Raw genomic sequence first — 23,508 nt, forward strand, 5'->3', positions numbered from 1 at the left:
CCTACAATGCTAAGCTGCAGATCCTGCTGGAAGAGGTACAGCCATGGCAGTGCAGTTTGCTGGGGGCTCTAGAAATCTGCCCTCTGGAGTATTGGGGGAAGCTGCCTGGAGTGGCTCCAAGGAAGTCATTCTTTGGGAGTTGCTACATCAGCAGCACTACTCTGTGAAGCCCCCCAAGGGGATACTGGAAATCTGCCTTTGAGGAGTACTGTGTGTTTCCAGCCACCACGCACTGCAGGAGCTGGGTACTGTAGAAGTATGTGCTGCAGATGCCTGCTGAGATATCATACTGGTATCAGGAAGAGAAACCCCTTCCTCCTCCAGTGTCCCTCCCAGTGCCTTCTGCTGGCAAAGCTTAACATTGAATCAGCTGACAAAGGAGAAATAGTTACAATAGTTACATTATTGCAAAGCAGGCAATGAAGGTGCATTCGGAGCTGAGGGGAAATAAGTTAATATCTGGTGCATAGCCCAGATGACCTGCTCATCAAGCTTTCGGGTGGAGTGAAACTAGAAGGTTGCATTAAATGACAAGACTCAGTAGCTGGCACTCAGCCAAATCCAGCAAGATGACATTTAATAATTTTGCATTGACCATTTCTAATGTGTATTTTCTTTTTCTTTCAATCTTTTAAAAAATATTTACTAATTCAGTGAAAATGTTATTTAAACACACATTTGGTTATTAATGAGATTTGAGATTTTTTAAATTTTTATTTTCATTTTTATTTGTTTGAATAGAAAAGGAAGTACATAAAATTTTACATTAATATCACTGTAAAAAATTAAAAAATTATTTTTAAGATAAAGTCTTACAGTCAAATTCAGCAAAACAACTACCTTGGTACAGTGTGGGAGAAATGTTGCTCAACATCATAAGAGGAACAGATTTGAGAGTTGAGCTGAATGCAAGCTTGGTGTGAGTCACTAGCATAATGAAAGTGCCAAAAAAAAAACCTACTTTGATCCCAAGCTGCATACATTAAAATATAACATGGAGAAATAGATAGCTTTCTAGTCCAGATCTGATTACAACTGGAATATTATGTTTTGTGAGAGTCAATGTATGGGGGTATGGTGAAGTCAAACCTGATTTAGGTCTTTCTTAACTTTGATGGATTTTAGTTAAACACATTCCCATTTCTCTGCATTAGTCATCCTTCCTTGAAACACATTCCTTCAATAAAGTCCTCTGTGACCATTCCAGCTTGAATGAATTCTTCCCTCTTCTGAATTCCTATGGCAACTATTTTTGGAGTCTATTTGATAGTTAGTCATATACAACTCTTCTTTTGTTGTCTGGAACTACATTCAATGACATTATGAAAATCTACCACATAAAGAGAACCACTCATAACATTTGCGTACTGAATAACTTAAATGTTACCTTAGTTACTTTTTTATCTTAATTTCTTATTCATACGTATTTTAGAAACAAACTTAGGATGTGCTATGCATCCTTTTTATCGTACTTTTTTCAGTTAACATTGTACCATAAACATACTAGAAAGCAAGTGAGTGAAAGTGAAGTTATTATTGCAGTAGCTGTTCTGAATCACTTCATAAAATGCAAATAACTCCAAATGGTGTCCTCACTAATAATGATATTATCATTTGCAGTACACCTCATGACTCTTTTTTTTTTTTTTTGAGATGGAGTCTCCCACTGTCACCCAGGCGGAGTGCAATGGCAGGATCTCAGCTCACTGCAACCTCTGCCTTCCAGGTTCAAGTGATTCTCCTGCCTCAGCCTCCTGAGTAGCTGGGATTACAGGTGCCCGCCACCATGCCTGGCTAATTTTTTGTATTTTGAGTAGAGACGGAGTTTCACTATGTTGGCCAGGCTGATCTTGAACTCCTGATCTTGTGATCCGCCTGCCTCGGCCTCCCAAAACGACTCTTTATAAGACACTAGTGTATTGAGAATCTGTAGCTGAATGCTGCTCATCTAGATAATAAGATCCTTAACTGTAAATAAACTACCTTATTTATCTTTATATCATCACTGCCTAGCATAGTGCCTGGCATATAGTAGGAGTTCAATAAAGGTGGGCTGAACTGAAGAGGTTTTAAATTATTGTACCTAATTTTGCATCTCAAAATGTGGGATGCTTTTATAAGCAAAAGAAGGACAGATACAGTGATTTTTAAATGTTCTGAAGAAGCACAGGAAGTGTAGTATTGTTGCTAGTCAGAAAGGGTCTTTATAAAAGTTTCTTTCATTTGATGAAATAAGGAGTTTTCTATTCAAAGACCTCCATGTGTTGAAAATTGGTAATAGGCCAGGCACATTGGCTCACGCCTGGAATCCCAGAACTTTGGAAGGCTAAGGCAGGAGGATTGCTTGAGCCCAGGAGTCTGAAACCAGCCTGAGCATAATGGTGAAACTCTATCTCTGCAAAAAATACAAAAAGTTGCAGGCATGGTGGTGAGTACCTGTAGTCCTAGCTATCAGGAGGCTGAGATGGGAGGATTACTTCTGGGAAGTCAAGCCTGCAGTGAGCTGAGATTGTGCCACTGCTCTCCAGCCTGGGCAACAGAACAGGAGTCTGTCACAACAAATAAAAAGAAAATAATAAAAGAAAATTGGTAATGATGAACCGGAATCATATCTAATTAAAAATAACCAATCAGATAGTACATTATTAACCCACAACCAAGCATTATGCTGAAAAACATGGAGTAAAACTATGAATGGCCTTAGATTCAATATTTCATTGTCATCTTTGGTTTTGTAAATAAAAGAAATAACATGTTAGAAGAAATTTTAATTTCTTGATAGAACTAATGTTTATCCAGTATTATTTTCTGCCTGAAACTCTTTCTGGAAGTGGCATCTTGCACGAGCCAACATCAATTAGAAATAACATGAAAATACCGATTTGTAGACATGATTCATAAGGATATTTTAGTGGAATGTAAACTGCCACTATCTACGTTTTTCAACTTCACTCTGAATTTATTACAACTGTAAAAATCAAACCTGGTGAAACCCACTTTCAAAATAGAGCAATTTAATAGCTCAACAAAGATTTATTTAACAATATGGGTGCATACAATAAATCTTGAAATTGATTCGTATTTTTGAATTTGGTGCTTAGAGGAGAAATTAGTAAAGTGAAAAAGATTTCAAATATTGGCTACTTTCTCACTTTGCAGGACTTTGATAAATTATGATAAACTCATAAAAGTTATCATCTGAGGCCAGGTACGGTGGCTCATGCCTGTAATCCCAGAATTTTGGGAGGCCAAGGCAGGTGGATTAGTTGAGGTCGGGAGTTTGAGGTAAGCCTGACCAACATGGTAAAACTCCATCTCTACTAAAAATACAAAAATTAGCTGAGTGTGGTGGCACTCACCTGTAATCCCAGCTACTTGGGAAGCTGAGGCACAAGAATTGCTTGAACCTGTGAGGCACAGGTTGCAGTGAGCCGAGATCGCACCACTGCACTCCAGCCTGGGTGACAGAGTGAGACTCTGTCTCAAAAAAAAAAAAAAGTTATCATGCAAGTCTCTTATTAGGTCCCTGTGAATCCTGTTTTTTCTAATATCTGAGATGTTTGAAAGTTATCGATGAGATATATAGAATTCTCAATAGAGACTCCAGGGAATCAAAGCTTTCTACATAATAATTCATTATAAAGGTATTTATTGAGGGCCTCTGGTGTGCTAGACAAACTATAAAGCCTTGTGGTATTTGTATTTCCAATGTTTTTCTTAGATATTTAGTATTAATGTCAAGCATCTTAAAACATTAATGTGTTAATATGATTAAAAGCATCTAAATATTGATTGATCCTCCATCAATGAAAAGTGAATCAGTGCATGTGCCATTTTCCAGTTAGGCTAAACCTCTAGATTCTGGTAAGGATCTAAAGAATAGGAAGCATTCCTCTCAAGCACCACTTGAGAAACATCATTACGATCATCTCCTTTGAGATGTATTTTAGGAAGTAGCATACATCTTGATCTGAAAGGAGCTTTAAAGATCAACATGTTAAACTTCCACTTCTGGCCAAGAGGGAGCAACAGGCACAAGATTTACTCTCCCACCTGAAACAATCACAAAAGAAAAAACAGACAAAATGTATGAAACAACTATTTTCAAGACACTGAATATTGGGCGACCCAAAACAAGGATCTCTGAGAGACAGAAAACAAATGAAATGAGCCTTGCTGGGCCCCATCTTACCACCTTGACCTAGTTTCTAGACAGCACTATGAAAAGTGAGAATGTAGGCAGGACCTGAAAGACTCTCTAAGTTGAGAAGTTGTTGCTAGGAGTTGGGAAACAAAGGCAGGGAGAGTTCACAGAAAGAAGTACCAGAAAGCAGAGAACTGCACAGGGCTAGAACCTTGAAGATCTGCAGAGGGTCTCCCTCAGGTATTCAACAAGTGCTGATCAGTGCATACATGTCAGGAGAATACCCAAGGCCAGAGAAAGAACCATCCAAAAGAATTTCCAGTAAGACTGGAACACCTCATAATTCATAGAGCAGTGAGGAGAATACTCAGAAAAGTCTTTCCTCCTGCAAACATGAAGAAAATTTAGCAAATAAAGTTTAACAATGTATAACAAGGGTAACATCATGACCAAGTAGGATTTATCCTGGGCTACAAGGTTGGCTTAGTATATGAAAATCAATCAATATAATTCACCATAGTAGCAAACTAAAAAAGAAAAACCGTATGATCATATTTATGAACATGGGAAAAGCATTTCACAAAGTTCAACATCCATTACAGATAAAAACTCAGCAGACTACTAATAGAAATTATCTTCCTCAACCTCATAAAATATATGAAATGCTTATAGTTAAAATTATACTTAATGATAAAAGACTGAATGTTTTCCTCCTAAGATAATGAATGGGACAAGTATGTCTGCACTTACCACTTGTATTCATTTTACTATACAGTGCAATAAAATAAAAAGAATTAAAACTGTCCTTATTATCAGATGACATGATCATCTATAAAGAAATTCACAATGGAATCCATAAAAAGGAACTAATAGGTGAATGTAGCTAGGTTGCAAAAAATGTGATTGATATAAAAACTCAATTGTATTCCTGTCAATCTGCAACAAACAGAAATTGAGATTTTAAAAACCAAATCACTTATAATTAGCCCCCAAATACGAAATATTAAATACTTAAGGATAAATAAAAGATACTTAAGAATTGTACACTGAACACTACAAAACATTGCTGAGATAAATTTAAGAAGGGCTACTAAATGGAGAGATATACTATGCTTATGAATCAGAACTCAATATTGTTAAGATGTCAGTCTTAACAAATTGATCTATAGATTCAGTGCAATCCAGTCAAACTCCCAGAGGATGTTTTATGTGTGCATATGTGAAAATTGACAAATGAATTCAAAAATTCATAGGGAAATGAAAAGACCTAGAATAGCCAAAACAACTCTGAAAAAGAACAAAAAGTCAAGTCTTTGACTTGAGACAAAGGGTCAAAGTCAATTCAGCGAGTAAGGGTCAAAGTCAATTCAGCGAGTAAGGGTCAAAGTCAATTCAGCGGGTAAAGAATTGACTTTTCAACATATGATACTGAAACAATTCAAACCCATGTGCAAAAAATGAATTTGGGAAAACTCATATACAAAAGTTAAATGGATTATAGTTCAAAGTGTAAAATTTAAAACCATAAAAATTCTAGGAAAAAATAGAAAATCTTTGTTACCCTGGGTTAGTCGAGGGTTTCTTAAATATGACAGTAAAAGCACAATTCATAAAAGAAGAAAAAAATGGATAACCTAGACTTCAAAATTAAAACTTCCCTTTTCAAATGATGTTTTCAAGAGAATGAAAAGAAGGGTGGGGCCAAGATGGCTGACTAGAAACAGAAGTGATCAGAGGCTCCCATCAAAAAGAACCATCATTAGTGTGTGAATCCTTCATTGGCAACCAGGGTATACAGGTTTTCTCATCAGAACTGACTAGGCGGCTAGACTTGATCCACAGAGAGGAAGGAAGAGCAGTGTAGTGCGGCAGCCCACCTGAGAGCCACAGGCGGCAGGGGAGCCCCCACCCCCCAGCCAAGGGAGGCAGTGAGTGAGTGTGCTACCCAGCGGGGGAAACCTGCTTTTTTTCCACGGAACTGTGCAACCCACGGATTGGAAGATCCCACTCAGGAACCCAGGCCACTGGGACTAGAATGCCAACCTGAAGCTGTGCAGATTCTCAACAGCCTCTCAGCTGGAATCTGCCTAACCCTGCGGAGCTCCTTGGGGGAGGGGGTGACCAGCACCACAGCTGTTGCTGCCTGCTGCCTAAGCCATTTGAGCTCCTTGGGGGAGGGGCAGCAGCCAGCACTGGGACTCATAACTGCCTAATACGCTAAGCTCTCTGTGTGGGGGAAGGGTGGCATCCATCTCTATAGCTCCAGGCCATGCTTTTCCCCTGCTGGGTCCAGGGAGGCTGGATAGCTTGGTCCCCAAGAGTGGTCCCCCACAGCCCAACACACTGGCTGTGGCCAACTGCAACAAGAGCGCCTCTTCAGGCCTGACCCTGACATATCCTTCCTCACTTCCTGTATGGTGGGACTTCCCCTACAGGAACTCCAACAACTCCAGCCAGAGGCTCAGGGACAGAACCTGGATCTCCCTGGGCCTGAGCCCCTAGTGGGAGGAGTGGCCACAGTCTCTGCAGACCAGCAGACTTAGACCAGATTGCCCCCCAGCAAGGCACACTCCCTCCACCAAGGGACAGTCAAAATGCTTCGTTAAATGGGTGCCATTTCCCTTGCCACCCAACTGGGTGAGACCTTCCAACAGGAGTTGTCAGACACTCTATACAGGAGCGATCCTACTGGCATCAGGTTGGAGCCCCTCCAGGTCAGAGATCCCAGAAGAAGGAGTGGGCACCCGTCTTTGCTGTTCTCCAGCCTCCTTGAGTGATATCTCCAGGTGTGGGAGCGAACCAGATAAATAGGGCCTAAAGTGAACCCCCAGCAAACTACAGCAGCCCTACAGAGGAGGGACTTGACCAGTGAAAGAAAAACAAACAGAAAACAACAACAACAGCATCAATAACGAAAAGAAGTTCTCACAAAACCCCATCTAATAGTTAGCAGCCTCAAAGATTGAAACTAGACAAACTCATAAAGATGAGAAAGAATCAATGAAAAAATGCTGAAAACCCAAAAGGACAGAGTTCCTCTTCCCTGCCAAATGATTACAACGGCTCTCTGGCAAGGGCACAGAACTGGATGAAGGATGAGATGGACAAATTGACAGAAATAGGCTTCAGAAGATGGGTAATAAAAAACTCCACTGAGCTAAAGGAGCATGTTCAAACCCAATGCAAGGAAGCTAAGAACCTTGAAAAAAGGTTACAGGAGCTGCTAACTAGAGAGAGTTTAGAGAGGAACATAAATGACCTGATGGAGCTGAAAAACACAGCACAAGAACTTTGTGAAGTGTACACAAGTATCAATGGCTGAATTGACCAAGAGGAAGAAAGGATATCAGAGTTTGAATTAGTACCTTAAGCAATTGCAAGAAAAGCCAAAATTGACAAATGGGATCTAATTAAACTAAAGAGCTTCTGCACAGCAAAAGAAACTATCATCAGAGTGAACAGGCAATCTACAGAGTGGGAGAAAATTTTTGCAATCTAGCCATGTGACAAAAACCAAATATCCAGAATTTACAAGCAACTTAAACAAATTTACAAGAAAAAAACCAACCCATTAAAAAGTGGGCAAAGGATATAAACAGAGACTTCTCAAAAGAAGACACACATGCGGCCAACAAACATATGAAAAAAGCTCAACATCACTGATTATTAGAGAAATGCAAATCAAAACCATAATGAGATACCATCTAATGCCAGTCAGAATAGCGATTTTTAAAAAGTCGAGAAACAATAGATGCTGGCGAGGCTATGGCGAAATAGGAACACTTTTACACTGTTCTTGGGAGTGTAAATTACTTCAACCATTGTGGAAGACAGTGTGGGGATTCCTCAAGTATCTAGAACCAGAAATACCATTTGACCCAGCAATCCCATTACTGGGTATATACCTAAAGGAATATGAATCATTCTACTGTAAAGACACATGCACACATATGTTTACTGCAGCACTATTCACAATAGCAAAGTCATGGAACCTACTCAAATACCCATCAATGATAGACTGGATAAAGAAAATGTGGTACATATACACTGTGTTTATTGCAGCACTATTCACGATAGCAAAGTCATGGAACTAACTCAAATGCCCATCAATGATAGACTGAGTAAAGAAAATGTGGTACATATATACTATGGAATATTACACACCCATAAAAAGGAATGAGATTATGTCCTATGCAGCGACATGTATGAAGCTGGATGCCATCATCCTCAGCAAACTAAGACAGGAACACAAAACCAAACACTGCATGCCCTCACACATGAGCAAGAATTGAACAATGAGAACCTGTGGACACAGGGATGGGAACAACACACAATAGGCCTGTCGGGGAGTGAGGGGGCGAGGGGATGGAAGTTAGAGGACAGGTCAATAGGAACAGCAAACTGCCATGGCACACATATACCTATGTAACAAATCTGCACATGTATCCCAAAACTTAAATACATAAATAAAATAAAAGAGAATGAAAAGAGAAGACACACATTAGGAGAAAAAAGTTTTCAAAAAATATGGCTAGTAAAGGACATCTACATCTTGCCTCTGGAATACATAAAGAACACTCAAAACTCAGTGAATTCAAAAATCTTATTGAGCATAGGATTTGAAGAGACATTTCACAAGAGAAGATATACAGATGGCAAACAGCACACAAGATGATTTTAAATATTATTCATTTAAAAAATGAGAAACACAATGAGATATCATGACACGCCCATGAGAGTGGCTAAAATTTAAAAGACTGACCATACCATGTGGAGGATCCTGAACCCTCATATGCTGCTGATGGAAATGTAAAATTGTACAACCACTTAAGAAAACAGTGTGGCAGTTTCTCATAAAATTAAACGTTCATCTACTATATGATCTAGTGGAATCACTTCTAGGTATTTACTAAGAAAGTTAAAGCAAAGTTTTGTATATGGATGTTCATAACAGCTTAATTTGTAATAGCCTCCAAACTATAAAGGACGCAAATGTCTATCATCAGGAGAATAGATAAATTATTCCATGTGATGGAATACTACTCAGCAATAAAAAGAAATGAGCTACTGATATTTGCAACAGCATGAATGAATCTCAAATTATGTTGAGTGATGAAAAAGAGTAAATGTTATATGTTTCCATTTATATAAAACTCTGGAAATTTCAAACTAATTGATAGCAACAGAAAGCAGATCAGTGTTTGCCCTGGAGATAGCACGGGGAAGGGTGGCAGATTAGAACGTGGCATGAAGAAACTTTGGAGGCAATGGGTATGTTTAGTATTTTAGTTGTACTGATGGTCTCATGAGTATATACTTATGTCAAAACATCTAATTAAACAACTTATGCTGTCTATTGTATGATTGTTATACCTCAACAAAGCTGTTTTTAAAAAGATCTGCATATCCATTACCTCTCCCTTCCCATTTTATGGATGAGGAAATTGAGTTCTGAGGACAAGAGAACTTTTCCAAAGTCATACCACTAGTCCAATGGAGAGGCATTAGGTTTGTCCATAATGAAGCTTCTGAATGAAAATAGAAGAGCTCCTGGTGTAATTCCAGGGAGCTGAAGGCCATTATCCTAAGTGAATTAATGCAGTAATAGAAAAACCAAACACTGCATGTTCTCACTTATAAGTGGGAGTTAAACATTGAGTACACATGGACAAAGAAGGGAACAGTAGACACTGGGGCCTACTTGAGGGTGGAAGGTGAGAGGAGGATGAGGATTGGAAAACTACCTGTCAGTACTATGCTCATTACCTGGGTGACATAATAATTACACCAAATCCCCCAACACACAATTTACCCATGTAACAAACCTGCACGTGTACTCCCTGAACCTAAAATAAAAGTTAGAAAGAAAGAAATTTTTAAAGTTAAAATGGGCAGAGAACCTGAATAGACATTTTTTCCATATAAAACACACAAATGGCCAACAGGTATATGAAAAGGTGCTCAATATCACTAATCATCAGAGATATGCAAATCAAAACCACAGTGAGGTATCATCTTACACCTGTTAGAATGGCTCTTATCAAAAAGTGGTAAGTGTTGGCAAGTGTGTGGAGAAAAGGGAATACTTGTGCGCTGTTAGTAGGAATGTAAAGTGGTTCAGCTGTTATGAAAAACAATATAGAGGTTCTTTAAAAAATGAAAAATGAACTACCATATGATACAGCAATCCTACTTTTGGGTACATATCCCAAGGAATTGAAATCAGTATCTTGAAGAGATATCTGCACATCCATGTTCATTGCAGCATTATTTACAATAGCCAAGATATGAAAACAACCCAAGTGTCCCCTGATGGAAGAATGGATAAAGGAATTGTGGTACATATATACAATGGAATATTGTTCAACCATAAAAAGAAGAAAATTCTGCCATTTGCAAAATGGATGAACTTGGAAGGCATCATGCTAGGTGAAATAAACCAGACACAGAAAGACAAATACTGCATGATCTCACTTAGAATCTTAAAAAGCCAAACTCTTAGAAACAGAGAGTAGAATAGTGGTTGCCAGGCCCTGGGGATGGGGAACATGGGGAGGTTTTGATCAAAGGGTATAAAGTTTCATTTATAAAATGAATGAGTTCTGGGGATCTAATGTACAGCATGGGTGGAGATAGATGTGTTAATTAATGTGATTGTGGTAATCATTACATAATGTATATGCATATCAAGTCATCACATTTTACACTTTGGATATATTCAATCTTTATTTGATGGTTAAATATTTTAATTTTTTTAGTGAATTTCCCAGCCCTTGATCCCAATTTCATGGCAGCAGAGCTTTTTTTCTAACTCTTGGTGCCCCTAAGAGGGTTGATAGCCTAGATTGTTTTCTCCAAAAAGCACCATGCTCACATTTGTTTTGAACATTGTGAGTATTCAAACTCTGTATTAATTCAAATGGACTTATTTGCTGTTTTAGGTCTGAATCGTTTGCTTACCAATGGCTCCTATGAAGCTGCATTTCCCCTGCATGAGGTATTGTGCTGTCTTTAATCCTTATCTTTCTTTCAATTGTTTGTTACTAAAATCAGCTTCTAGAGATAGTCAGTAATTGAATTTGTTGACATTTGTTCAGAATGAATTTAATTTATTCAATGGGTAATTAGTGAGGGTCTACTTCAATTGTTATATCTCTTCCTCAGCATAGATTTATTTCTATATATCTTTTTATGTAATTGCAAAAATACTTAAATCAATAGTCATTCAGCATGAATTCATAGGAATGGCTTAGAGACTTTAAGTCATAAAATTAAAAAGGCATTGAAAATTTGCATGAGGCACCAAATCCACAAGAAGAATGTTCTTGAAATATATAGTCTTTGCAACAAATAAATGTATAGCTATTCCTTAAAAGAGTGGGAGGAAGCCATCTTGAAAAGTCTCTGGTAACCAAAGGGTGACAAATAAAAATTAATAATGTTGTACTCATCATTGCTCACCTAAGATGTATAAATACTGTGACTCTATTTCCTACACAGTCTCCATCATATAAATTACTTTCACAAGTGTAACTGATTACCCCAGCTCTACTTTCCGCAATAGATCCTGAATTATTTAATCCAGAATTCCCCTACACCTGGGTTTTTAGGAACATAATCCCTCATGATTTTTGAGAGATTATTGTCATTTTCATGGTGTTGCACCCCTACTGTGGTCACTCTATGACACAGAGAATACAAAGATAAAAGTCATAGCCTCTGTCCTCTGGGACCTCACAAAGTAGCCAATGTGCAGCAACTGTTAGCTGATGTTCAGTACAGCCTTCTGTTGGAAAAATGGTAATAATTTGTCAATAGACTTTGGAAGACAGTTCCAACTCTCTGTAAATGGCAAGTCTTTCCAAAACATACTTTTTTTTTTTGGCTTACGGTGGTACTTTTCTTAATTTTAAACACCAAGAGGGTACAAAAGATGAAGTAGAATTTTCAGAACCTTATTTATTAAGAAAACCAGAAGCTGCCATCTGAAACCCTGTTTAGACTGCCAGGAAACATGTTTGGAATGCTCCATTTACTATGACAGAAGCAAACATTTTGACACAAAGGTTTGCTAGAGCCATACGCAGGTGTTTCTGAACTCTAAAGACATACTGTTCCCCAAAACATCATGTGGCTTCATCATGTCATTATTAGTTGGCATTGCCCAGAAAAGGGTTTTGTGAGAACTGCATCCTCCCTGCTCCCAGCCCAGCTCATGGTACGGGCAGTGTTTGAGAGATGGTAAGTGGCAGAAGCGTCTGTGCAGGGGAGTGGGTGGGTGGGCATGGGGGTGTCTGAGGAGATGCAGCTACAAAGCCCCACAGAGTGACTCATGCCTTTCACAATGACTTTCCTATCTCAGTAAAGCCCTGTATTCTATGAGAAGAGAAGTTCCAAATTGGTAATAGCAGCAGCAATCATTGCATCATTGCTTTTCTGACTTTTTACTCTCAGTTTAACTTGATTATATTATTTAACCTCAGAGGCAAAAAGGCAGAAGGTCAAATATTGCTGACCTTGTTTCACGTTAAAGATTTAGATAGAGGTTTAGAGAAAGGTGAAACCTCCTTAAGTCACAAAGTGAGTTGGTGGTTGATCTGAGACTCACCTGAGTTTCTTTACTCCCAGCCCTGTGTTCTTTCCATTAAGAAAGGTCCTCTTATCAGGCATGGTGGCTCAGGCCTGTAACCCCAGCACTTTGAGAGGCCAAGGTGGAAGTGTTGCTTGAGTCCAGGAGTTCGAGACCAGCCTGGGCAGCATAGTAAGACATTGTCTCTACCAAAAATAAATAAATAAATAAGAAAGGGCTTCTCCACTTACTGTGAATAATTAGCTTGCCTCCAGAAAGTACCTTTTCTCTTTGTGAAACTATCATTGCCACAAACTAACCTCAGAAAAACATGCACCTCTCTGGCCCTTTGTCTCCTCACTTCTTCAATGAGGAGGTTGAATTAAATTTAAATTACAAGAATTCTGAAGTGACTTCCAGCTTTTACATTCTAGAATTTTCTTGTTGATAACATTGTGACAAGGTTACAACTATGGCTGTTTACCAACTATCCTATCTTGAAAGAAGTGGGAAGATAGGCCAGGCACAGCGGCTCACACCTGTAATCCTAGCACTTTGGGAGGCCGAGGGGGGGCAGATCGCTTGAGTCTAGGAATTCGAGACTAGCCTGGGCAATATGGCAAAACCCCATCTCTACAAAAAATACAAAAGTTAGCCATGCATGGTGGCACATGCCTATAGTCCCAGCTACTTGGAAGGCTGAGGTGGGAGGATCGCTTGAGCCTGGGAGCTGGAGGTTGCAGTGAGCTGAGATTGCGCCACTGCACTCCAGCCTGGGCAACAGAATGAAACCCAGTCTCAAAAAAAAAAAAAAAAAAAAAGAAGTAGGGAAGAGAACTAATAAGTCTTGGGCATGGCCCCTGGGCCAGACACTTTATTCATTCAAACCACATAAGAAACCAAATGGGACAAATACTATTAATTCCACTGTGGATTAGAAAACCAAAGCTCAGAGCATTTAGGGAACTTGTCCAGGATCTTCTAGCTGAAAAGTAGCAGAACTGAATTTGAACTCAGTTCAAACCTTCCTGATTATAGCAAGCACATGCATTTTACTAGATAGCAGCAGCAGCAAGACAATGTCCAGAACAGCTAATTAAACTGCCTGCCCTTTAATAGAGAGGGTTCATTTCTTTCTCATACCACTCCTATCACAACACCTGCTGTAAGACACTTATGTTACCATCAGCATTTCCTTGTGAGTTTTGTGAGTACTACCTCACTGGCGTGGTGTTTTTATCCCAGGGAAGTTATAGAAGTAAAAACTCCATTCGAACCCATGGAGCAGAAAACCACCGACATCTACTCTATGAGTGCTGGGCCTCCTGGGGCGTGTGGTATAAATACCAACCTTTGGATCTTGTAAGGTGAGTTTTTAATCAGCTGCAAATATAAAGCTTGCACAGAATGATTAGGGCAGACTGTCAGCTGGGACAAGCTCTCAATGAAGCAAAAAGAGCCTGAAATGTACAGCTCTCACTCATATCTGGCTTCTTCACAAGGGGGAAACTCATCTGAGGACGTCAGCTGTTCTTGGTAAACCTACCATCCCTCTGATGAGGATGGAATTTCCCCCAAAAAGAGTCTTAGAGAGGGGCCCAGGAACGGGCATGTGAGATCAGCCAGGCCTGTCACAAGACTTCATAAGAAGCGAGTCACCCATGTGAGTCTTATTGACAAACCATCTTGTACAAAGGTAACACTGCTTACATATATTACTGACAAAGTAAAATATTTATTACTGTTAGCAAATAGGGCATATGGAGTACTGTCATTCCAATACATTTCAGGCTTAGTTTTCATTTAAAACTAATAACCTTTAAAGATTGTTTTAATCTGCAGGTCAAAAAGTTTATCAGCTTTTAACCTATGATAAGTGTGAAGTGGAAATGTATGTTTTTTTTATTATTATACTTTGAGTTCTGGGTTACATGTGAAGAACATGCAGTTTTGTTACATAGGTATACATGTGCCATGGTGGTTTGCTGCACCCATCAACCCGTCACCTACTTTAGGTATTTCTCCTAATGTTATCCCTCCCCTAGCCCCCCATCCCCCATAGGCCCTGGTGTGTGATGTTCCCCTCCCTGTGTCCACGTGTTCTCATTGTTCAGCTCCCACTTATGAGTGAGAACATGTGGTGTTTGGTTTTCTGATCTTATGATAGTTTGCTGAGAATGATGGTTTCCAGCTTCATCCATGTCCCTGCAAAGGACATGAACTCATCCTTTTTTATGGCTGCATAGTATTCCATGGTATATATGTGTGTAAATATATATATATATTTTTTAGCCATCTATATCTGCCCAACCTTCTGCCTTGGCAACATTATTCTCTGACACCTCATTATTTATTTAGAGGCTGGTTATTAAGATTGGGTAATAACAACCCACACTTCCTGGATTCCTTATTAAAGAGAAAGTCATGTCTCATTTCCTAGACTAGCTAGATGTGTTGTTTCACTTAAATACCAGGGCCATAAAAAAAAAAAATGAGCCCAGAGGGGAGGACAAACAAAAGACAATGCACTTTGTATTTGAGCCCTTATCACCAAGTGTTCCAAGGGCATTGATGAATTGTGATCCATTCCTTGTGTTGGTAACAAATAATCCAGATAATCTGAGAGAATGGAAAATATTTTCTGAGATAAGATCATTTTCCTTTAGTCACACTCAATGTATGATAAACAGTGGGGGGAAAAACAAAAGTAAATTCTCTTCCCAGCCTCAGTGCCATGTTACAGGATTACATTGATCAGAAATCACAGATAATTGCTGTAAGCAACACATTTCCCATTCGTGACAGTGTTTTGATTAAGACTTTGCAGTTTTGGTTAGTCAATGCATATTAATTAACTGTCTATTGTGTTTCTAGTACTGTGCTAAGTACTATTGGCAAAGCCAAACAGACGCCAAATGGTCTCTGGCTCTGAAAAACTCAGTTTTCCTTAGCAATACAGGCCCCGCATACTTGAAACATCGAGAAAAGAAAATACAAGGCCATGCATAATAAGGTAAAATGTGTGACAGAGGCCATAAGTTTTACAGTAATTCAGAGAAATGGAAAGAATGGATTTGGCAGCACCCCTGTGGAAGTCTCTGGAGAGCTGAGCCCTGAAGAATGGTGGCATTTGTGTTGGGCAAATAAAGGGGGATGAAAAGCACAACCAAGCCTTGAGTAGAATGAAGTTGTGGAGCATCTAGGGAATGTCATCTCTTAAACAGTTCCCATCCTGTAGGTTTTACTTCCACCGTATCTCTCGAATTGGGCCCCACCTCAGCATCTCCACTGCCTTCACTTGCTACCTGGACTATGACAGTTGTGTGCCTAGTCGCTCTCCCTTTGCCCACTCTGGCCCCTTCCAGTCCATTCTGTCTTCTCAGAATAAGCTTGTATACAGCCATGTTATTTTATGGAAGGACTAATTCTAGTTCTGATATAGAGTAGTAGTAGAAGAAATGTAAGCCCAGATCCTAGATTTGATTGGATGTTCTATTATCTTGGCTTACCTTGCTTGCAGTTTACCAGTAAGGCCACTACAAAGTAAAATGACTATACGAAGTTTCATGATGCTTAACTTTACACACTGCACTGTAATTTGCAAGGCCGTTGTGTCTTTAACAGGCGGTACTTTGGAGAGAAGATTGGGTTATATTTTGCCTGGTTGGGCTGGTACACCGGCATGCTCTTCCCAGCTGCCTTCATTGGATTGTTTGTCTTTTTGTATGGCGTCACCACTCTGGATCACAGCCAAGTCAGGTACGGGGAGCTCTTGGATGAGCTTGCCTTTGTTTAGTACTCAGAGGTGGCTGTTTGCACTTTGCGGGTATTCACAGATTGTGGAGACATTTAGCGTTTCACTCAAACTTCCTACCCTCTCATGGAAAAACTCAAAGTTTCAGTCCACTAGGACCTCTCCATCCATTGCCCTTGCTGCCATGGTCTTCAGATACCATGCAAGTAAAAGTTACCTTTTCAGACATACCAGCTACTGTATATCCACAGAACAAGCCACTTTCATTCACTGGCTATAAGTGCTCTCTTTTTTTACTTTTTCACTTTTTCTCTGAGCTGATACTGCAAAATAGCGAACTAACAATTCTCTTACGAATTCTGTGTTTTTACAACTTGAGCCAGAAAGACATCTCACCAGCTTGCTAGTACCTTGGGAGTGGTTCAGTGTTGATCATCATTATCTTGGTTGTCTCACCAGAATATAGGTCAAGGTACTCACAGAGATCTTGTTGCAAGGCTGGACAATGATCTTAAATTGTAAATGTGCCTTTTAAATGTGATCGCAAAAATAAAAGTGAGTGATTAAGCCTCCCACCTATGAAAACATTTTACTTTCTGGTGAAATTGTTAATGTGTTAGTTAAATATAGTTTTCCCCCAGGATAGGGCTAGAATCTCTAGTCATTTATGTTTTGTTTTCCATATTAGTTTTAACTTATCATACATATAGAGATCAAGATAAATATCTTTATATATCTTCTTACTCCCTTAATTCAGTATGAAATTGCTTCAGACCTTTGAAAAGTGAAGGACATTTCTATAATTTGGGATATGACAATCAATGTTTGGCTTCATGTATTTTCCTGAGTTTAACTTATTAATACATAAAGATAAGGAACAGCCTCATAAGTAGGTTTACCAAATTATTTAAATGTGCAAGAACTTGTTTACATTAATAACAGATAAAGCTAAGATGCTTCTAAGGGTGAACATTTAATCTACTGGATCTTATTTACTGGTTGAACATTCTGGTGAAGTTAGAAAAAAATGTTCCATGTCATCAAAAAGCAGTCCTTTCTGTTCTCTTTTCCAGTAAAGAAGTCTGCCAAGCTACAGATATCATCATGTGTCCTGTGTGTGATAAATACTGTCCATTCATGCGGCTGTCAGACAGCTGTGTATATGCCAAGGTAATTTCAAACTGTAGCATTTTAGGTGAATTGAATTTAACATACGCCTTCCTGAGGGATGGTGGGTAACTCTATTCTGTCATTTCTAGTCGCTGATTTTCAAGTGAATGTTGTGGGATAGACTTATCTCCATCATTCAGTATTCTAATTCAGATATCTTTGTTAAATGTCCATGTATTTGGAAGGCATGGCTCTAGACATCGTCCATGGAGCTGCAGCATGGCACAGTGTGAGGAGCACAGTGCTGGAGTCAGAGAAAGTTAGGTCCAAATTTTGACTCTGCTCTTTACCATTTCTCTGTCTGAGAACTAGATGTTTAACTTCTTTGAGTCTCAGTTTTCTCATCTGCAAAATGGAGACCATGATGCTTGTTTCACATGGAGTTAAGGTATATACTGAGCATAGTGCTTGGTAAATAGACCTCAGTAAATGACAGCTATCATCATTTGCCTCCTCTTCATCATCATTATTGTCAAAATGACCTCCATTTAAGGCTAGCTCAGCCACTTACCTCTTTAGCCCTGAAATGTGCCCCCTTTCTAAGAAAGTCTTCTTTCATAGAAAGAAGCGCAGTCTTCTGACATTTCTTGTCTCTAAAATGCAAGAAATATGTGTCCTCTCTGTCATACCCTGTTGGCATGACATGAGGACTAAAGAGAATATATGTGAAAGTGCTTTGAGAAAAAAAATACATGGCACCACTATTTCTATTATGTGTTATTGCACATCTTTCTTGTGATATGCCTTACTTTATTTCTTAGACACGTTCCTCACATTCCTAGAGTTTTTTGATACTTAGGTGGTGGTGTCCCTAACACAAAACAATAGCTGAAGTTTGGGTTTGTGAAGACTTTTCCAAGAGCCACTGCTTTTTGGCTTGCCCAGATTCAGATATAAATGGCCTTGGCAGATTTTATCCAGCTTTTGTAATCACTGAAGCCTGGATCTCTCTAATTACTCTCTTGGCATTGCAGAGTTTTGTTCATTTTAAATGAGAGAACATTTGATAGGCAACCCAGGATCCCGCCTATCTATAATGTCTTTAGTACTGCAGGTGGCCAGTCTGTGTGGGAGGAGCTGCAGCAGTGAGCTGTGGTTTTAGAAAGATTTGAGCTCTTATGTTGCAAGGGACAAAAAAAGCACAAAATGCTCTCCCTATCTTTAGGAAACACTCAGATAGACCTGAGTAGATGAGGATAAATTTAACAGGGTGACTTTAGGACATAGAGATTTGGTGAGGATCAAGAGCTTTGTCAGTAATATAATTTTGTTTAAAGGTCAGATATAAGCCTGAATGACTCAGGTTTTAAAATTCTGCTTCTGGGGAACCCCAAAAGCAGAAGCCTAGTTTTTTTTTTTTTAATGTGGAAAGATATGCTTGAGTAAAATTCTCTTTTTAGGAGATCCTTAATAATTATTTTAAAGAATCATCATGAATAGTTTATGAGTGCTCAGATTTTATAGGGCCTTATTTTGGCAGTTATCCTCCCAAACTTAAGACCTAGAACAATAATAATTATAATAGTTACAGCTATAATAATAGCTAGACAATCTACATTGATTATTTCTAATTCTCATAGCAACTTCAAGATAAGTGTTGTTATTTCCATTTTATTCAGAGACTCAAATTACGCATGCATGGTCATGCAGCAATAAGTAGCTGGGCCTTGGTTTATTGCACTCCAAAACATGCCTTCTTTACCACTGTGCCCTACTGAGCCACAAGATGTTTAGATTCTGAATTTAACATTTGGCCTTGCCTAGAAACTTAGTAAAATGAAAGATAAAAAGCTTTAGAATGACAGAATTGGAGTTATACAGGGTTTCCTTTAGAAATATTTATTAGAGATGTCAGAGTGATTTCATGGGACTGTGGATACACAGAAATATTAGATCAGATTGGAGCTAGGATCTAGTCCAATCAGTGGCTGTTCTGCTGATAGGGATGCTGTATCCTTGACTCTTGTGTTTGCAAGAATCAGAAACCCAACTCCAACTGGCTTAGGCAGAAAGTGATGTAATGGTACATTTTGCCAGAACAGATACTGGGGTAGCTCACACTGTGGGATCATGTGGGCCTCACAGCCTGGAACTGGTCCTCCAGGGACCCCGGTGTCCCTGCCCACATGATCATTCTGTAGACTAGTTCTCTGTACAGCAGAAAAGACGGCTACCAGCTGCCTTGGCTCCAGGCTTACGTCTTCCTTCCCTTGTCTCCTTAAGTGGATTTTTGTGCTTATTTTAAACTCCTGGTCTGCTGCTACACTATGTCTATGGGAATCTTCTTTGGAGGGGAGGGGTTGTTGTCTTCCCCATATATTTTATTATTTTGGCCTGTGGGTACTTGTCCTCTGGAGGCATCAGCCACTTTGAGTAAAGGTCAGAGGCCAAGGCCAAGTTTGTCAGTCCTGGTGAGTTACAGAAAGGAGAGCGTGCCCCAGGCACGACTGTGTGGTACCACTCTATCAGAGGACTTTTCTGGTCAGTTTCATTTTTAAACCTGCTTAGAACAAAGCAGAATTGGGCACTTTCCCTTGATTGTAATCTGCCAATGCTGAGGTTTAAGAGGAGGTAGACTATGGAGTGAATGCCCTGGGGCAGCTATCCAGGTAGCACCTGCTTTTCACCCATGTCTAACTGAGCAGGACTTTGAGAATTCCCTGATATTGCTCCAGGAACACCAGCACCTGTGGTGTGGCCTGCTTAGCTGATTTCTGAGGGAGGGGAAACTAATTGTCCAATGGCCATTTAAGGGAGAGAGGCTAGAGTAGAGCTTATGTATTTCTCTAACCTGTGCTCTCACTCTACCTGGTATCTACAACCTGCCTCTCCCCACACACCACCACCATCACACACATACCAGTTCAAGATAACCTCCCATCTTCCCTGAGGTTTCTCAGGGTCTTTGTTTTTTGTTTTTGTGTTTTGTTTGTTCCTGGAATCTACTACCTTGCTTCTCCAGGACTGATTTTGGCAGAAGATGCCATCAGCTTAAGCTAACTGACCATCTCATTAGGAACCAGAGCCCCTATAACCTTACCCCTCCTTATTCATATATTGTCAAATTGATAACTGCAGCGGAAAGCTGTCTGTCTCCAAATGTTTGTATATGAGCCCCGGGGCAGTACCCTGATTGGTTCTATTTTGAGCCGTGTGTCCCTTGGGACCAGCAGGAGTTACCTGGAGAAAGGAGAATGGAAGACAGATGATCTGGGTAGCCAAAAGCAATGATAACTGCAGTCCATTTCCAGAATGGACACTGATGGTGCAAGCTACACTTTCTCAATAAGTACTCTGATAGAGGCTAGGCGTGGTGGCTCACGCCTGTAATCCCAGCACTTTGGGAGGCCGAGGCAGGCGGATCACCTGAGGTCAGGAGTTTGAGACCAGCCTGGCCAACATGGTGAAACCCTGTCTCTACAAAAATCCAAAACTTAACTGGGCATGATGGCAGGTGCCTGTAATCGCAGCTACTTGGGAGGCTGAGACAGGAAAATTGCTTGAGCCCAGGAGGCGGAGGTTGCAGTGAGCCAAGATTGTGCCATTGCACTCCAGCCTGGGTGACAGAGTGAGAATCCATCTCAAAAACAAACAAACAACAGCAACAACAAACTCTGATAGAGAGCACAGTCCAATCAAATACCACTAGAACCTTCAAGCTTGGTTTGATACTGAGTGCCCAATATACAGCTTAACATTCCCTCTGGCATATGAAATAGATAAGCTTCAGACATTTGTCTCACAGTAGATATTTGAGTGCTGCCCATCTCTCCTCTATTCAAAGAAAGAGAAACTTCTGGAATAATCTGAAATACTTCACATTCTGATATAACATGAAAAACCTGTTTATATTTGGTGCATTCTCGAAGGGACAATAAAGTGTACTTTATAGGTAGCTATAAAGTACCCCCAAAAAAGGTTATTCTTTATGAACCTATCAGTCATCATTTCAATTTGTCATGGACATTGGCATTATTTATACTGGAAGCAGGAATGAGCTTGGCAGTTTTGCAGTAAAAATGGATATTTTTGCTTTCTTCTGTGATGTTTGCAATAGAATATATTATTCTAGCAATAAAGTATTGCTAGCTGCTTTTGTGTTATGTGCAGTAGGTAAATATAGTGATTACCCAAGGCTTTAATAAGGGTAGAGTTGGATTTGCTTAATGGTTCTGCTCTTTTTTATCAGGCTGATATCCAGAGGGCAGTCCAGAAAATGTTTGCTCAAAACTACATAAACAAAATAGCCATGTTTTCAAAGTGAATAAATGAGGCATTAAAAACAGTGCTTGGGAAGTTGAAAACATTTAAAGCAGCACTAACAATACCTTCCTGGTCCTAAATATAACTATATCCATATACATATGTACGTGTGTAAGAGTTTTGTTTTGCACAAAAGGGAATTCTTAGTAGCACTATTGGGGCTGCTGATAAATGTTCAACTGGATGATAACCACATAAAGAGAACAAATTGTATCCTGTATATATGAACTACCTTGCAATTAGAGGAAGCCTTTTTTTATTTATGGTTCAAAAGGAATATTCCCCCCACCCAAAACAAAGCCTGTAAAACTCATATAATCACAGCTATTTTTACAGAACTTGAAAAAATTTGAATTGGAATATCATATATGAGAAATTAGCTCAACACCAATTCTTATTATTCACAGGTAACCCACCTTTTTGACAATGGAGCCACTGTCTTCTTTGCTGTTTTCATGGCAGTCTGGGGTAAGTGTTTTATAACCATAAAACTTGAGTTTTCCTCATATGCCCTGTGATATATTCCTTTAGAAGTTTCACTTTGGATGTGAAAGAAAGAAGCTTGAGTAAATGGAGTTGGCTTTCCTATTAGTAGAAAGTTGGTAAATAATTTATTGGGTTTATTTTAAACGATATTGTAGAAGAGAGACATGTCTGATTTCTCTTAAACCTTCAACAGTGTCGTTAGCACTCGGTTATTAGAGTAAAATTTACTTTCTGTTGGACACAGAAATAAAGCTTATGGTACAACTTAATTTAGGTAGGGGAGAACTGGAACACCATCTCAGTATATATAGGACTTTCTATTGTAAGTGGCTAACGTGTGAGTACCCACCTTTAGCTTTCTTCTAGCTCTGTACAAAATTACCCCTAAAAACAAGGCCTATTCACAGGACTGAATTGAGTTTTTTGATATCATTTCAAGCTAACAGCCCCATCACACAAGGTGTGATGAAAACAGTCAAATATTTGGAAGCAACAGGACTTGATTGAAATCTCAACTCCCTTTACACACTAGGCTGTGTGATTTTTGGCAAGTTATTTAACCTACCTCTTTGTAAAATGGGTTAACTAATATGTAATAGTCAAATAATTATAAAGCTTCAACTTAATGATATAGAAAAACATCTCACAAATTCATGGAAAGCAGTTAATGGCAGTTAACCTTTGGAAAGGAAGATTCATGGAAGAGTAAGTGAACACGATGAGAGATAAGCTTTATGCTATATATTTTTAGTCTGGTTTGAATTTTTTACAATTATACTTTTCTCCCGTAACTTTAATTGCCAAAATCTGAATTTTGATCTAACAAAATTCTACTAACTTTAGACTTAGGCTCATCCTGTTCATTATGTCTGCTATGAATATTGGAATCTTCCCCATCTTTCAGGCCCCAGCTGAAATGTCATCTGCTCCAGCCAAAAGATGTCTTTCTCCTTTGAATTTCCGTGGCATTTTGTTCTTAGGGCACTTAAAATTATTTTCACACATAATTTATCTTGCCTAGTAGATTTATGGTCCTCGAGGGCCATTATGATCATCAGAGATCTCATACTTTTTTTTTTTTTTTTTAGATAGATGGAATCAGTAAGTTTCTGTTGGATGGAT

General features: G+C 39.2%; 1 protein-coding gene across 6 annotated transcripts in view; it reads left to right on the forward strand.

Annotated features, from left to right (window-relative positions):
* The window catches only part of ANO4 (anoctamin 4), a 394,030-nt gene that overhangs the window by 286,470 nt on the left and 84,052 nt on the right, over nucleotides 1-23,508 (forward strand). For all 6 annotated transcript variants that reach the window (XM_055236694.2, XM_055236693.2, XM_055236695.2 and 3 more), the window contains 5 exons: nucleotides 11,086-11,141; nucleotides 13,959-14,080; nucleotides 16,338-16,472; nucleotides 17,541-17,637; nucleotides 22,308-22,368. In XM_055236694.2, the coding sequence (XP_055092669.1) occupies nucleotides 11,086-11,141; nucleotides 13,959-14,080; nucleotides 16,338-16,472; nucleotides 17,541-17,637; nucleotides 22,308-22,368 (471 nt within the window). The remainder of the gene's footprint in view (nucleotides 1-11,085; nucleotides 11,142-13,958; nucleotides 14,081-16,337; nucleotides 16,473-17,540; nucleotides 17,638-22,307; nucleotides 22,369-23,508) is intronic.

This window comes from Symphalangus syndactylus, chromosome 13 (assembly GCF_028878055.3).
Source record: "Symphalangus syndactylus isolate Jambi chromosome 13, NHGRI_mSymSyn1-v2.1_pri, whole genome shotgun sequence".
NCBI lineage: Eukaryota > Metazoa > Chordata > Mammalia > Primates > Hylobatidae > Symphalangus > Symphalangus syndactylus.